Here is a 15,727-nt window from a genome sequence, read left to right as displayed (position 1 = left end):
CATAAGTATTAATTATATGGTTATTTTTTTAAAAAAAATCTAATAAAAAAAAGAAAAATCAATAATTATATAATATGTTAAATAACTTGAGGGGAATTTTAGCCCTTTCATGTTTAAAATTTGAATATACTTGAAGTTGGCTGATACTGTTAGACTTGATTTTTATTCGTAAATGTGTAATGAATGGATGTGAGGATGCATAAAGGATCGAATTCGAGCACATATATATAGCCATGTTTTAAAATTCAGAATTGGATTGAAATTGACTCGGATCATTTGATTTAGATCAGATACAAGAGGTTAGTTTAGGGTTTTTGAAGAGTGATGATATCCGAGTTAGAATCAACTCGCTGACAGTAAGTGAAGACCGACCGACGAGAAGAGAAGAGAAAAGAAACCAAGAGAATCTTCTTGGGGGGCAAGCAAGCAACCCTGCGTGTCGAAGCGAGTCTCAGCGTTTCTCTTTCGCTGTGGGACCACTCCTCAGCCAATAATAGGGGACTTTAGAGAATTCTTTTCTAGTGAAGGACTTGTGGCTTGGCTTTAGCTTTAATTTTTTTTTTTTGAACAGAGAACTGGTTGCTTTTCGACTTTCGAGGACACTTAAGAATTAAGTCTCTTGAGAGTTGAGAGCCAGAGAGCGCGTTATATAGAAGGGCTTCCCTTGCTGGATGAGTAAGGGAGAGGAGGGAAAAGCAAAGAGAGAGTAACAGAGACGAGTAAGGTGGAGAATTTAAATGAAACAAGGAATGGCAGCAAAACCGGCGAAGCCAAATCCAAATCCAAATCGAAAAGGCATTGAGATGAAGATGGAATCGTCGACTCTCCGTGCACATCTAGAAGAAGAGTGCTTCAGTTCAGCTCCTACGAGCCCAGTAGAGAATAATCATCATCGAGGAGAGTCTCCTTCTCCTCCTCGTCCGCCTCTATCTTCTGGTTCTGCTCCTGAGAACCCAGTAGAGAACAATAATCATCGGGTTTTAAAGTCTTCTCCTCCTCCTCCTCCTCCTCCTCGTTCTCCTCCTCCTCCTCCTCCTCCTCGTTCTCCTGTGACTTACGGTTCTGCTCCTGGGAACCCAGTAGACAACAATAATCAACGAGTTTTGAAGTCTTCTCCTCCTCCTCGTTCTCCTGTGACTTACGGTTCTGCTCCTGGGAACCCAGTAGACAACAATAATCAACGAGTTTTGAAGTCTTCTCCTCCTCCTCGTTCTCCTGTGTCTTACGGTTCTGCTCATGAAAACCTTGCAGAGAATAATAATCAATGGGAGAAGTCTTCACAGGAGAACCCCCCAGTACAGAATAATCTACGGGAGAAATCTTCTCCCCCTCTTCCTATATCGAAGGCGATCGTGCCCGCAGATCGATATTCCCTTGAGCATGGGTCCCTTCCTCTATTGCCTGGAAAGGAATTTTTACCGCCTCGGGAGACTCAATCGCAGCCACAACAGCGAAACTCGGGGTCGCCGCCTGTGGTGGTGGTGAATAGGTCGATGAGGGATGAGATGGCGGTGGTGACCAAGGTGGATCCTGGTGGTGCAGGAGTAGTAGATGGTTTCGGTACTGGACATGGCCATGGCCATGGTGCAGAAGTAGGAGGAGGGAACAGAGGGGATCGGGGTTCCAGGAATCTGAAGGGTACAAGATCATCATCAGATGCAACGTTGAAGAGGGTGGCCTTGGCAATTAGGGTTTGTGAGGTTGTCTTCTGCTTGATTTCCTTCTCCGTCATGGGCGCCGACAAGACTCGTGGCTGGGCCGGTGATTCCTTCGACCGTTACAAAGAATACAGGTTAGATTAATTGGATGAAAAACTCATTTTCTTATCTCTGATTCATTTAGATTTGCAGATTAGTTCCGAGTTGAATTCGTGTGAGTTGATTTGCAGGTATTGTATATCAATGAATATTCTAGGGTTTGTGTACGCGGGTTTTCAGGCGGCTACGCTTATCACCGCGAAGCCAATTCTCCGTTATCCTCTCCGTTCCCAGTTGGATTTTTCCATTGATCAGGTAACTGTTTCTTGTTCTTGCATTTCCTTTTCCGTTTCCGTTTATTGTTGTTATCTTTGTATATATTTACTTGCCGATGGACGGAAAAAAAGCGCCTTATGCCAAGTATTAGATAGGGTGAAGAGATTCTAGAATCTCTCCACCCATTTGTTCGGTCCCTTCACGTCCTCACATTGCCCAGATGCCGGTTTAGGTGTCGATGTTGCCTGGGTTGATACTAGATTCGGACGAACCGGTTGGATTAATTGAATTGGGGTTCTTTCGATCAATTTGATCCCAAGTTTTGAAACAAACGGTAGTCATCCCATTTCAGAATTGAAGATTCTGAGAGATGCCACAGTGGGCTGTGGGCCTGAAGAAGCTAGCATGCACTGGCTCTGGCTCTGGCTCTAAGGGAGAAAAGAAAGAGGCTTTCTCTTTGCTCCTTTCTGATATTTAAGTAAAAGCTTTTTTCTCCACTAGTGAATAATGCTGGTTTGGCTTACTTTAGTTCCATCTTTTGATTCGGTTTGATTTGATTGTGCAACTAAAGAATACCCTTTAGGCCTTTTCCCTATTTATGAATTGGAGAAAGTTATAGTTATATTTTATATTCATAAGAGAAAAAGGTTTCATTTCATTAAGCTTAGAAATTACATGGTTCATTAGTTCTACCAACCGGTGTTGGTAGGGTTATTAGATAGTTTATGACTTAAACAAATAGATATTAACATTCTTAATACAAGATTGTAGATCAAACATGATGGGGATTAGGCTGATTTGGCCTTTAGAGATATAAGTCAAGCGCTGCTTCATTATTGCACCATATTTCGATCTATTCATCATTGCACCATATTTAGTTGATCTATATATATATATATAGTTAATGCTTGTGGAGTTGTGCAAATTTTTTTTTTTTGGAATAAGTAATTTTATATATTGGGATGGGGGTATTACATAGTCCTGACGAGATTCGAACTCTGTCCTCCTACTTGGAGGCATTGGTTTTTTATAAACTTAACTACCTTTCGGGGTAAGTAAATTAGTTAAAATATAATTTAACACTAGACAGTAATCATCATTTTAGCTAATATACTAACAAAAGATCTTGCTTAAGATTGATTAAGAATCCAATAATGGGGGCTAAATTTTTTATTTTCCGTATATATATAGTCAAAATTAATAGAAATCAAGTGAAGTGTGATATCCTCTGACATGACATGTATGTATGTATGTTTATATGTAATGGATGTGCAGATAATGACTTATCTATTGATATCGGCGTCCTCATCAGCGGCTACAAGGGTGGATGACTGGGTATCAAACTGGGGGAAGGACGAGTTCACAACAATGGCCAGTGCTTCCATTGCCATGTCTTTTCTTGCTTTTTTCTGCTTTGCCACCAGCTCCCTCATCTCTGGATATTTCCTCCTTTCTGCTCGCAATTTTACCTGACCCTTTTCAGCTCTTCGCTTTCACTTGTTTGTAATCTTTATACCCCTTTTCTGTAGATGTAAATCTGTAATAATGAAGTTGAAGTCGAGAAGCTAAAGCTAAAGCTACAAGATAATTTTTCCCTTTGTGTCCCATACAGAGAGAAAGAGAGGCATTCGATTTTTAACGAATGAATGATGTGTTTTCTTGTGAATATATTGCTTTACGGGTCATAAGTATCATCTACTCATGTCTCCCTATGAATATTGGTTATCTCTTTTTTTGTGTTTTGGAATTACACACCGATTTGGGATGAGGTAGCAATTAAGCTATGGTTTGGGTCATTAGTAATTATTCTTTTATATTTTGTTGTGAAAGTAAGCTATAAAGGAAATTTAAGTCTGATCTTCGTTTCCAATGAGAAATATGTCAAATTTATTTTGTAAAAGGTCTTCTCGACATGAAAATTGAATCGGTTCTTTCTGAGAACTATAGAACAATACAATGAATCAAATACATTTTGGTTATCTTTTGTGTGTTTCACAATGAAGTTACAAGTAGTTCCGCAGCCTGAAATTTTGTTAAGCGAAATTTTAGACCGTTGGATTCAAAAGTTAAAATCTTGATTAATGAATCTCATGTGGGTGAGATCAAAATTTTGATTGAAACTTCGATCCGACGGTCTGAAGTGTATCGCTTGACGACTAATGCGTATGACTGAAGCAAGGTTCTTGTCAAAAGATGTTCTTATGTTAACATCTAACATGTATATGATTATTACCAAAGAAAAGAAAAACATGGATTACATTTTGTATCTTTGGCAGACCCGATAAGCATGCCACATGTGCTTAAGGTTAAGAACAGGATTCGAAAAGTTTTACCAATTCAAGTGTAAGTGTGTAACAATTGTATATCTAGAAAATTTCTCATATGCTCGATGATATTCTCAAATTAGCGATAGCCTTCACGGATTGTTCATTTACACATGTACATATACATCTTAAGGCAAATTTTGTGGCCGATGAGTTGACCAAATCGACAACACTTTCCTAAGATTGGTTTAGGACTCCTAAGATGTAAGATCCTGCTGGTTTTTTCTCGAATAAATAAGACTCCCTTTTCTACTCAAAAAAATAAAATAATGAATAAATAAATAAGTGTGTAAAACAATTTTGGCTAGCATGCGCGTAGAGTTGAGGAGGGTGCGCGCTGCGCACCGAACGTAATATGTTGCCAACTGTCAATAATTCTCGTGCTAGTATAAGATGAGTAAAGCGGGAAGAGATAGGGTGAAGGTGAACAGTTGGAGAATGGAGGCACTGCTCAGCACCACAACCTTCTGTGTCTCTTACTCTAAATGCAGACTACCACCACCCTCTGCTCTCAGATCAGCTTTCTCTTTCTCCTCCACATTCGAAGAACGCATTAACAGAAGGATTAGTGCATCGCCACCTCCTTCTCGTCCTCTCAGACTCAAAATCTCCGCTAATTCTCAAGCTGCTCCTGCTTCTGTGGAGGCATCTGCAACTTCTTCCATACCTTCTGAAATGAAGGCTTGGCTCTATGGGGAGTACGGAAGCGTCGATGTTCTCAAATTCGATTCCAATGTTTCGGTGCCTGATGTGAAAGAGGACCAGGTGCTACTTAAGGTTGTAGCTGCGGCACTCAACCCTGTTGATGGCAAGAGGCGACTGGGCAAGTTCAAGGCTACTGACTCTCCTTTGCCCGTAAGTCCTTTCTGTTGTCAATTTGGATTTGTCTCTGTTCATTTTGTTAGTTCTTCTTTCTCGTTTGCAATGTGTGCTTGTTCTCGTTTCTGTTCATTTAATTTCTTAATTTCCTAGTTAACATTGCCTCTATGATTACCATACTTTGTAGTTTCAAGTGAAATGAAATTATGCCCCAAAATTGCTGGATTTGTGGTGCCGGCTTTGTAAGAGTTTTATTTCAAGCAGGAATAACTGATTTCAACATCTTCCGTTGAAAGATTAGAGAAAATTGCAGGTTTTCCTGTATGGTGAGCCTTGAACGTCAATATAAGGGTTAGTTTGGTATGAGACTCCATTATTTATGTACATTAAAGTACGGGAAGGGGTAGAGTTTATGGGATCTTCATCTATAAATATAGTCTTTTTCTTGTTCTGTCTTTTGTGGTTATTGACTTGGATATATAGAACTTTCTTGTTTGGCTCTCGATTCTGTATCGTTAACTTAAGTTGTTACACTGCAAATTTTAGTTGCCTCCTGAATGTGGGTTTTAGTGTAGACTGTTCCAGGCTACGACGTTGCTGGTGTGGTGGTAAAGGTGGGAAGCCAAGTGAAAAGCCTAAAAGAAGGAGATGAAGTTTATGGGAATATCAATGAAAAGGCTCTTGAAAACCCTAAACAGTTTGGCTCATTTGCAGAATACACTGCTGTTGAGGAGAAACTGTTGGCTCCAAAACCTAAGAATCTGAAGTTTTTTGAAGCCGCTGGCCTTCCTCTTGCCATTGAGACTGCCCATGAGGGTCTGGAAAGATCTGGGTTTTCTGCCGGTAAATCTATTCTCGTATTGGGTGGAGCAGGTGGAGTTGGAAGCTTGGTAATTCAGGTATATATACTTTCTGTTTAATTTCCAGTTCATTTATATTCTCAGTTAACTAAGGCTGTGATGTTGAGTTGCTGGAACCACTATTATTTCTTTTCTTTTGCATATAAAATCAAATTTGTACTGAATATTATTAGGGAAGTCGTACCATGTTCTGCTTCAGCCTGCAGATTTTGCAAACAGATCTGTTCACTTGAATTCTTTGGATCATTTCTTCTAATTAAATGAGTTTGGGAGTGATATTATAGTATGAGCTGTCCTCTAGAGGGCATACTAGGTAGGTAGGCCTTGGTTCTGCAGTGTCGAAGGTCAGATTGGGTTGTAATATTCTGGATGGTCTCTGGCCATCTGTCAAGTTTTTAAATCCCATTTGAAGTTGTCCAGGTGGCAAAATCAAGTGTTGGATAATTAAGGACTACAAATAGGGTCCACAAAAGAGCATAACTGATAAATACACAAATGCATGGACAAATATTGGGAAGTGTTTCGAGTTTGGGGTTGAAACTTGACAATTGATAATCCAGAGCATGTTCCTAGGAAGTTTGGAGTTTGGGTTTGAAATTTGAGAATTGGTACCAGAGCATGTTCCTAAATATCCTGCTTTCTTAAAGTCCACATTACCCCTCCATGTGGCAGAAATACATGGCACTTAGTCAACCTCTTCCAGTAGGCCAGTCTAGAAGAAACTTCTCCAATGAATTTTAATTTTTTGGTATGTAACTGTTAGAATTACCTCATCACGATCATTGCCTGCTTCTTGCTTGCAGTCCACTCTAAATCATTAGTGTCAAACTCAAGTGTCCAAGTAAATATTACTGTCTTGTATTCAGTTGGAAGGTTTGGTAAAATTATACTTTGCCAAATGGATCATGAACACAACTGGAATGGTGTGAATATGTGTGCAACCATCCATGCTGTAGTGATTACTTGCTCTCAATTAGCCAATTTCTTTTTCAATATCTTGCATATTGTTTATTATTTATTTGTTTGTCCTAAATGCACTTCTTCTTCCTTTTACAATGCTTGGTTAACCTTTCTCTTTTTTCCCTTCAGTGAAATAATGATGTGTAATAGTTTTGAGTCACCTACCAATCCATCTGCCTCTTGCTTTGTATCGGGGTGCATTTCAAAGGACATATTTGTTACATTAAAAGTTGCGAATAACTAAATGGGCAAAAAATTAGTTCTCATCTCATTTTTCCCTGGCTTTGGTTTGAGGCAGCTAGCTAAGGAGGTTTTTGGTGCATCAAAAGTTGCTGCTACTTCTAGCACTGGAAAACTGGAGCTCTTGAAGAGCTTAGGTGCTGATCTGGCCATTGACTACACCAAGGAGAACTTCGAGGACCTACCGGAGAAATTTGATGTGGTATTTGATGCTGTTGGTAAGATCCTGAACTTATCACTTTTTTTAAATGAGTATCAATGCTAATGCTTCTTGAAAGAAAATGGTCACTTCTAAGCTTTGTGAAGCTTACGTTTCTCCATGTCTGCTATATAGGGAAATGCCGAAATTTACACAGAAGTTCGTGAATTTTGTAAAATCATATGATATCATTAGGTCTATATTAGGAAACATGAATCCATGTTATGGAGGATCCCATACAGTCCTCATTGTAGTTTCATTCATGGAAATCTGTGTTCACTGACAAAATGGTTGTAGCAGGTGGGAAGCCTGAATAGTTGTGCACGTCCAATTGGGGTACAATTGGGCTAAGTAATTTGTGTTCAGGTTTCTTCTGTTTTTAGGAAAAAGGGAAAAGGAAATAAAAGAATATGTCATGCGAACATCAATTGGTGCTCATCCAATATCGCATTGAAATTCCCTTAACGTTTTCAAGTTGATTCATGGAAGTACCTTCCCCATTATTGCCGTCTTGTTGAACTGGGCAAACTGTTATTGTTTTACAGGGCAATGTGATAGAGCGGTGAAAGTAGTGAAAGAAGGGGGGAGTGTTGTGGCTCTAACAGGTGCTGTTACTCCACCTGGTTTCAGATTTGTAGTCACCTCCAATGGCTCTGTGTTGAAGAAACTAAACCCATTTCTAGAAAGTGGGAAGGTGAAGCCAGTAGTTGATCCCAAGGGGCCATTTCCATTCTCCCAGGTTGTTGAAGCATTTTCTTATGTTGAAACATCCAGAGCTACCGGAAAGATAGTCATACATCCAATTCCATGACAACATGAATGCATATTGAGCAAGGTACTTCCTACCTGAATCTATTGCCACTTAAAACTTCAAGAGGCTTAAGGATCAGTGTATCGTTTTACTGCTTCAAATTTTGTAGATGAAATACCTAATCTGTATATTTTTGTTAAATTTGGGTATTATGGTAGTGTTAATGTGGTCATGAAAAGAACAGACTATACAATATATGGAATCAATGGTGTTGGAATGTCTAGCTAGTGTGTATCATGATAATGGGAGCAATTGTGACAAACTTATAGTTGCGTTGCTGTGTACGATGGTATTTGTTTAGATTAGTTTACATTTAATAATTACCAAACATATCTATCTTAATTAATACTCTTTGATGATATCAAACTGTAATTTGGTTTCTGCATCTCATCAAGATAAATTAGAGAAAACACAAGCGCCCGTGGGACATGCTAGTTCCAACAAAAGGATGCCTCATTAAAGTGAATCCGCAATGGGATGCTTAGTACATGCACTCCAGTTGGGTGCTAAAGCACCTTCATGACTTTGCAATAGTAGCTTGCCGACCATGGCCGGACTTCTTTTACTTTTCCGGCAGAGTCTAATTAAGCACAAGCGAGGGTAACCAGACCTTGAGGTCGCCAGCATCTTTCCAGTGTCATTCTGTCTCGGAAGTGCAAAGTTGTTGTGATTTGGTGCATCAGTAGCCACTGGTGTAGTTCTTGATCCATGGGTTGGACTTGAGCACGTAAAGCCTCATTGACTCATTGTAGCTACACAAGCTTCATGTGTCATGCCAAACATTTTGGTCGTTGGACCAAAATCGATCTCGACCATTGAAATTCAACGGTCAATATTGAAATCTCAACCTAGATTTTGGATCTGACGGACTGAAATCTAGCTTGACCGACATGCGCATGACTGAAGAAATTTCATTTCTGAATGCGATGCCTGTTTGAACAACAACAAAAGGCAAAATCTTTATTAAGTTTCCTCTTGTTCTTGCCATGTAAAGTCGAAATTACTGTGCATTATTACAACAACAAGAGGAGAAAACCTTGTCCCAACTACATGAGGTCAATTACATGGATTTTTGCCTTCCAATCAATTCTATTTGAAGGCATGCTAGATAAAAGACCTAAGTTAAGCATATTTTCTCTCACCACTTATTTTAAAGTATTTTTAACTCTGCTTTTAGCTCTTATAATTCCTTCAATTTAAATTATATTATTTTTTTGCACAAAGCTATCTATAAAGTCTCTATTCAATGTGGCTATCATATATTTTAGCTTATCATTTATCGGAGTTGCTCCTAGATCAATTCTAATAGGAGTGTTTCTTTCCTTATCCCCTCAAGTTTTGTCATTCATCTATCTTAGTATTTTTATTTTTATTATACTAAATTTATCTATATGATATTTTTTAACACCCCAGCACTTTGCTTCATACATCAAAACTGAACACTTGGTTCAGTCAAGAACCTACCTACTTGTTCTGTTCTTTTAGAACAAAAGAACATCGGGACTCTTACCCGGGAACGTTACCATTCAAACACATTCTTTTTTTTTTTTTTTTTTGGCAAGAAAACACATCCTATTTTTTCGAGTAAAGATTCGTTATTATGGATCTAGCCAGTAGCCACCTAAGCCCAATCTGTTTTTTTACCCTTTAAAATTTTCTTAATGGATAAAATCAGAGAGATTCTCTGAGGAACAGCTTTTGGAAATTTAATAATTTAAAAGGACCGTATACGGAAAGGACCATACGGCCGTCCGACACTACCACGGAGAGCTCATGTTACTCACGGGTCCCGCTTCCCCCACCTACCAAACTCCTCCCAACAAAACAATTTCATCTCCCAAAACTTCCTAAATTACCCCTCCTATCCCCACCACGTACAAACAAACTAACTGCCAACCCCCGCCTTCGATTACGGCGCTGCCGTTACCCGTTATTTTTTCTTCCTTTTATTTGACGAAAATACCCCTCTCTACTTCTCGCATTTACCGTTTTAATTTTTAAACGCTGGTTTATTATGGTGAGAAAGGATATGTATAGCTTAGAACTTGTATCTAACATGACCTTGAATAGAACTGATTGGAGGGCAAGAATCCATGTAGCCGACCCCATTTAGTTGGGACAAGGCTTATTGTTGTTTTTGTTGTGATTTATTATGAGATGATTAGGGACAAAATACGGATATCTTTCCATGGTAACGGTGGATATTATTTTACAAGACACACATGTACACGAGTCCGGATCATCTCTCCTGACTATGGGGAGCACTCTCACCAATGGTTATTTACCACAATTATAGGATGATTCACAAGATTAGGGTGATAGATTTTTAAAATATATATATATATATATATATATATATATATATATATATATATATATATATATTTTTTTTATATTATTTTTTACTTGTTGGTCTTACATAATTTGTAATTGTAAAGATGTTGGAAGAGTACTCTGTACTCCTTCTCATCCTTGTCAGAGGAGATGATTCACACTCCATGAAGACTATGTAAATTCATACATAGACTATTGTATGATAAAGAAGAAACATTCAAATATGCAACATGTGACAGTGTGACCGTGTTTCTATTCGACAATTATATTTTTTCCTTGTGATCCACACATAAGGGACAATTAATTATCTCAGCTTTCCTTCATAAGTTGAATCTTGTTGATTTGATTCCCATGTCCTCGTTCCCATTGGCCATCTATATTTTCCAACGTTTTCTTTGACCAAAAAAAATTATAAACGGAGGAAAGTTACGGACAAGTTGGCATTCCGAAATTGTAAGACTCGTGAAGTGCCTTTCCGTAAAGTGGATTCCGTAGTACTGTTGTAGTTTTCGAACGTACGAAGGTGAGAGTGAGATAAAGAGAGTGATCAAGATCCAGCTCCAGCTCCGCTCCCAAGGCAGCAAACAAATTCTCTTCCAGTGCACCAGAAATTACGTTTCTTCTCTTTCTCTCTGCAACCACGAGATTCAAAATCATCATCTTATTTTCTTGAAAGTTTCTCAGAGAGGAGTCATGATGAAACTTAGAGGAGTTTTCTCTTTCTTCACTTGCTACAGGAGAAATGGAAGAGATTTTTAACTTTCTCAAGAATCTCGACTAGAATGATAACGATTTGGTGGCTTCAGACAAAGAACAGAACGATTTGGTGGCTTCAGACAAAGAACAGAACTGTCTCACCTCTCCATCTTCTATTATTATGGTGGTTAGATATCCAGATTCTTTATAGATTTTGCTTTTCAGCACTCGAGTAGTTGTTCGATTCGATAACGGGCGTGATGTAGTTGTCACATGATATTATTCAACTTCGACTCTGTAATAATTCTTTAAAGCTAGCATTTGATTGATCTATGTAAGATCAGAAATCTTCCCAGGACGAGCAAACAACAGGTGTCCATCGCCATTGAGCTTGTGCAGGTTTTGGACAGGGAGATTTTTTGTTGTTTTCTGGAGTAGAGGATTCAGATCGATGGAGATTTCTCGCTGCTTCAGACAGGAATCAGGAAGTGTTAGATCTGAAAGGAAGCTCTCACTTGGAGAATATAGACGAGCCGTTTCGTGGTCCAAGTACTTGATCTCCTCTGGTGCTGAGATAAAAGGAGAAGGTGAAGAAGTGTGGAGTGCCGACATGTCTCAGCTGTACATTGGAAGTAAGTTTGCTACCGGGCGCCATAGCCGTATCTATCGAGGGATTTACAGGCAGAGAGACGTGGCAATCAAGCTCATAAGCCAGCCTGAGCAAGACAAGAAGTTGGCTTTGCTGTTAGAGGAGCAATTTACTTCAGAGGTTGCGTTGCTCCTCCGTCTCAAGCACCCTAATATCATCTCTGTAAGTTCTGTTCTTGAATCTCTACCGCTGCATTGGGATGAGAAGACATCTTAAACTATGTTTAGTTGCGAACTCTGTTTCTTTAATTGAACAAATCATTAAGTTGATTCCTGGCTCCTAGTTTTCCTGCATTGTAGTATGGAAAGTATATGATCTCCTAACTATGCACAAAATTACCTCTCGGGGTTCCTGATTACTTTTATCCTCTTGGACATACGAGTGGGCATTTATCACTGCATCACACGTCTGCTCTGGGTGCCAGACTATTAATCAAAACTGAATGAAGCTTTTCTTGTTTCCTTACTCCACCAGAAAGATTCTCTTGTTTCCGCTTTGTATTACTTGATGTATTGTTCCGTTTGTTGGCCTTCTGGTTTTGAAAGTTAAAGGTTGTTATTTATGCATTCTCATTTGTCGTTAAATTACCTGAATGGAATGCACACTGTTCTTCTCTCTATTATTTTAATGGAGACATATTTTGAGCTTCACTGATGCCAACATGTTCCAGAAATATTTGATTTTGCTTGATCATTATTCAATTTTTACTTTCTCGAAATTCTTTGATACAAGAATTTCAGGATTTGATTTACCCTTTACAGTGCAAAGACAAACCTAAAATTTAGTTGTTCCATCGTCATTAGAATCTCAACATGTATTGCCTTCTCCTGTTGCCCTATCTGACTCACTTTACCAGTTATTATCTTATTTCCACCTTCAAGCTTTTCACTTCCCATCCTGTCTTCAGTTTAATGTCACCCTTCACAGAACCAGCAATCCTGTATTGGAAATTCTGGTGACAAGCATATAATTGATAGTCTGGGTCTGGAAATTAAATTTAACAACACGTTGATAACCTCAGATAATTTTTCAAAGTTGTTGGATCCAACTTTTGCTTTGATTTCCTTATCATAGCATAATGCCTGAAGATCACCTACAAGGAAGTAATGCTTATGCTTGGTATCCCATATTCATGTGTTATCTGTGTCTTGAATTATTGTACCTTTTTCAAATATTGGCTGGCTCTGAAAATTTTAGTGGCAACCTGAGTGGGATTTGTTCCCCTCCCCCCCCCCCCTTCTTTTCACCCTGAGGTCTGTAATTGTAGTGGAAAACTTGGGCCAAATATTATTGCCAACTGACATTTTTGTTTAGAGGAATCCACCAAACATCAAAGCCCTAATCTTATTTACCATGTTTGGTCGTTTCATGTGAAATGCACTACAAGTGCAGTTTTACCTGTAAAATGCACTGACTGTGCAATCTCTATGAGCATCTTGTTTAGCAACTTGCTGTTATTCCATCCACATGCCTTTTCTGTTCTGGTGTATTAAATTGTACCTATTCCTCTCCATGCAGTTTGTTGCAGCATGTAAGAAACCTCCTGTTTTCTGTATTATCACTGAGTACCTAGCAGGGGGCTCACTGAGAAAATACCTTCATCAGCAGGAGCCAAATTCCATTCCACTGGATATGGTTCTGAAATTTTCCCTTGATATTGCTCGTGGGATGCATTATCTTCATTCTCAAGGGATACTTCATAGGGATCTCAAATCAGAAAATCTACTTCTCGGCGAAGATATGACTGTAAAGGTAGCTGATTTTGGGATCTCATGCTTAGAATCTCAGTGTCTTAGTGGAAGGGGGTTTATTAGTACTTACCGCTGGATGGCCCCAGAAATGATAAAGGAAAAACGTCACACGAAGAAAGTTGATGTATACAGTTTTGGCATAGTCATTTGGGAGATTTTAACAGCATTGGTACCTTTTGAGGGTATGACTCCAGAACAGGCTGCTTTCGCAGTCTCCCAGAAGGTAGTCCCCTTTTTCCTTGAACATTGCCCGCTTCTTCATTAATACTAAATAAGAGCAATTATTCAAAGGTGCATTCCAATGGCAATCTCTTGACAAAATTTTTGGAGGTTGTTGCTCCTGGAGTAGTTTGATTCTATTTCTACTTATGCCTTGTTGATACGTAGCCAAAACCCTTGTTAGTGGAAATCTCCTCACGGCCTATTTGCTAATTGTATGTGCAGAGGCTATAACTTCGTCATTTAACTTAATCAATATTGGGCTCCTATTAATACATTAGACAGTACTGCAGCTTGGGGTTGTCTGTCCATTTTTATCCCAAACATCTTAAGCCTTCTAAACGACAAAGCAAATTTTCTCTTGCAGCATCAGTAGAATGGCAGTATAGATAACCACCCCTACCCATGAAAATCATAAAAATTGGAGGATTTTTCACTAGTTGCATATCTTATTCTTGCTTAATTTGTTTGAAGTTTTGATTGTATGATGCTTAAGTGATAAGTGAAAGCTTAGGTCCCAAATTCTGAGTTCATGAATGGTTCACATTGCAAAAGTCATAAAAGAATTTTGTATCCTAATCCGTTTTGGTTTGGTTTGCTGCAGAATGCAAGGCCTCCATTGCCCTCCAAATGCCCAGCAGCACTCAGCCATCTGATAAATCGATGTTGGGCGAATAGTCCAGATAAACGTCCTCACTTTGTTGAGATAGTTACAATTCTCGAGAGTTACATGGAATCCCTTGAGCAAGATCCAGAATTTTTCTTGTCCTACATACCATCTGAAAATCATACATTTCTTCGTTGCATCCCCAAGTGCATCAGTGTGATCTGTAAGTCCACTTTTTAAAGGCCTAGGAATTTTTATGTAGAATTATTTATGCAATATGGACCATGTTTTCTCACACCTCTTCCCCCTTCTTCTGCCATCCCCTTTTAAAGGTGGTGCTTAGTGGTAGGAACAAAAGGAGTTTCCTCTCATTATCAATGCATCTCCCGGTTTTTAGTGGTGATTTGCTCTTAAATCTGCTTAAGCTGTTGTAGAATTTTTTTCAATGGCCTCAACTATCTTCAGTCTCCCCTTTCTTTGTTAGTTTCAGTCATCTCTATGGTGGGTAGCCTCAAATTTACTGCATAACAACTGATGCATCCGGTACCTTGACTGTTACATATAATTTGACCAGTGTTTTTGTGAACGACTAGAACCAGGTTCTAGGTTTTACAAATGATTCTGGCCAATAAATGCCACCAATGTCAAGAACTCAAGATTCTTACGTAAATCTTGATATTGATAGGCTGGTTTTGGGTTTGACAAATGATTCAATTAGAACTTAGACATATACCATGGTTGCTTTTATTAGCCAGATATACACTTCAGCGAGCCTTCGTTCCCATTGAGCTGAAACAAATTAAATGGAGTTGGTATAAATCACATCAGAACCAAACGTTGCCGAAACCCATTAGGCATTGGTGGGCTGGGTTTGCAGAGTTGTCTGAAGCTAAAATACGCGTTTGGTAGTTGAATAGAAGAGGCCAAAAACTGGCATGAAAATTATGTATATCTAACACAAAAACACAAAAATGAGAGCGAAGATTTATGGTTGTTGAGTGGTTGAAGCACACTAGGGCCCACCTCTATGTTATGACTCGTGAAGGTGACTGCCTCCCACAATTGAATGATTATTATTAATCAACGAACCAATCACCATGACATTAAACCACCCATTGTTTATCTTGTGAATTTTATTTTTCTCTCGTAAAGTTGTTTATCTTGTGATTGGTAGGGACCACATGAAGCACTCATCAAGTCTTTCTATCTTTTGTTTGCATTCCATACATAGCCTACAAAATGAAAAAAATATCTGATCTTACAAAGGCAAACATGGCAGATATAG

General features: G+C 38.8%; 3 protein-coding genes across 3 annotated transcripts; all 3 read left to right on the top strand.

The window, feature by feature from the left end:
* Nucleotides 1-572: 572 nt before the first annotated feature.
* LOC149020576 (CASP-like protein 4A3) lies at nt 573-3,787 on the top strand. Its single transcript, XM_089148752.1, has 3 exons — nt 573-1,792; nt 1,889-2,012; nt 3,249-3,787. Exons 1-3 carry the CDS (start codon nt 738-740, stop codon nt 3,444-3,446), a joined length of 1,377 nt encoding a protein of 458 aa, XP_089004878.1. The 5' UTR covers nt 573-737; the 3' UTR covers nt 3,447-3,787.
* Nucleotides 3,788-4,714: 927 nt separating this feature from the next.
* Nucleotides 4,715-8,534, top strand: LOC149020575 (NADPH-dependent alkenal/one oxidoreductase, chloroplastic-like). Its single transcript, XM_089148751.1, has 4 exons — nt 4,715-5,152; nt 5,692-6,015; nt 7,235-7,394; nt 7,921-8,534. The coding sequence occupies exons 1-4, from the start codon at nt 4,736-4,738 to the stop codon at nt 8,184-8,186; spliced, it is 1,167 nt and encodes a 388-aa protein (XP_089004877.1). The 5' UTR covers nt 4,715-4,735; the 3' UTR covers nt 8,187-8,534.
* A 2,438-nt stretch (nt 8,535-10,972) lies between these two features.
* On the top strand, nt 10,973-15,359 carry LOC149020574 (serine/threonine/tyrosine-protein kinase HT1-like). Its single transcript, XM_089146945.1, has 3 exons — nt 10,973-12,027; nt 13,384-13,839; nt 14,440-15,359. The coding sequence occupies exons 1-3, from the start codon at nt 11,668-11,670 to the stop codon at nt 14,680-14,682; spliced, it is 1,059 nt and encodes a 352-aa protein (XP_089003071.1). The 5' UTR covers nt 10,973-11,667; the 3' UTR covers nt 14,683-15,359.
* The last annotated feature ends 368 nt before the right edge of the window (nt 15,360-15,727 follow it).

The sequence above is a fragment of the Hakea prostrata genome, chromosome 3, assembly GCF_041222555.1.
Source record: "Hakea prostrata isolate BN-2017 chromosome 3, UWA_Hpros_2, whole genome shotgun sequence".
Classification (NCBI taxonomy): Eukaryota; Viridiplantae; Streptophyta; class Magnoliopsida; order Proteales; family Proteaceae; genus Hakea; species Hakea prostrata.
Note: the sequence above shows the minus strand (reverse complement) of the source record. Positions and strands in the feature narration are given on the sequence as shown.

Excerpts from the sequence above, each read along its gene's own strand:
- LOC149020576 (XM_089148752.1), top strand. The coding sequence starts at position 738 with ATGAAACAAGGAATGGCAGCAAAACCGGCGAAGCCAAATCCAAATCCA. Across the intron at positions 1,793-1,888 it reads GACCGTTACAAAGAATACAG|GTATTGTATATCAATGAATA; the intron begins GTTAGATTAATT and ends GTTGATTTGCAG. Across the intron at positions 2,013-3,248 it reads TGGATTTTTCCATTGATCAG|ATAATGACTTATCTATTGAT; the intron begins GTAACTGTTTCT and ends ATGGATGTGCAG.
- LOC149020574 (XM_089146945.1), top strand. The coding sequence starts at position 11,668 with ATGGAGATTTCTCGCTGCTTCAGACAGGAATCAGGAAGTGTTAGATCT. Across the intron at positions 12,028-13,383 it reads AGCACCCTAATATCATCTCT|TTTGTTGCAGCATGTAAGAA; the intron begins GTAAGTTCTGTT and ends CTCTCCATGCAG. Across the intron at positions 13,840-14,439 it reads CTTTCGCAGTCTCCCAGAAG|AATGCAAGGCCTCCATTGCC; the intron begins GTAGTCCCCTTT and ends GGTTTGCTGCAG.
- LOC149020575 (XM_089148751.1), top strand. The coding sequence starts at position 4,736 with ATGGAGGCACTGCTCAGCACCACAACCTTCTGTGTCTCTTACTCTAAA. Across the intron at positions 5,153-5,691 it reads CTACTGACTCTCCTTTGCCC|ACTGTTCCAGGCTACGACGT; the intron begins GTAAGTCCTTTC and ends GTTTTAGTGTAG. Across the intron at positions 7,395-7,920 it reads TGTGGTATTTGATGCTGTTG|GGCAATGTGATAGAGCGGTG; the intron begins GTAAGATCCTGA and ends ATTGTTTTACAG.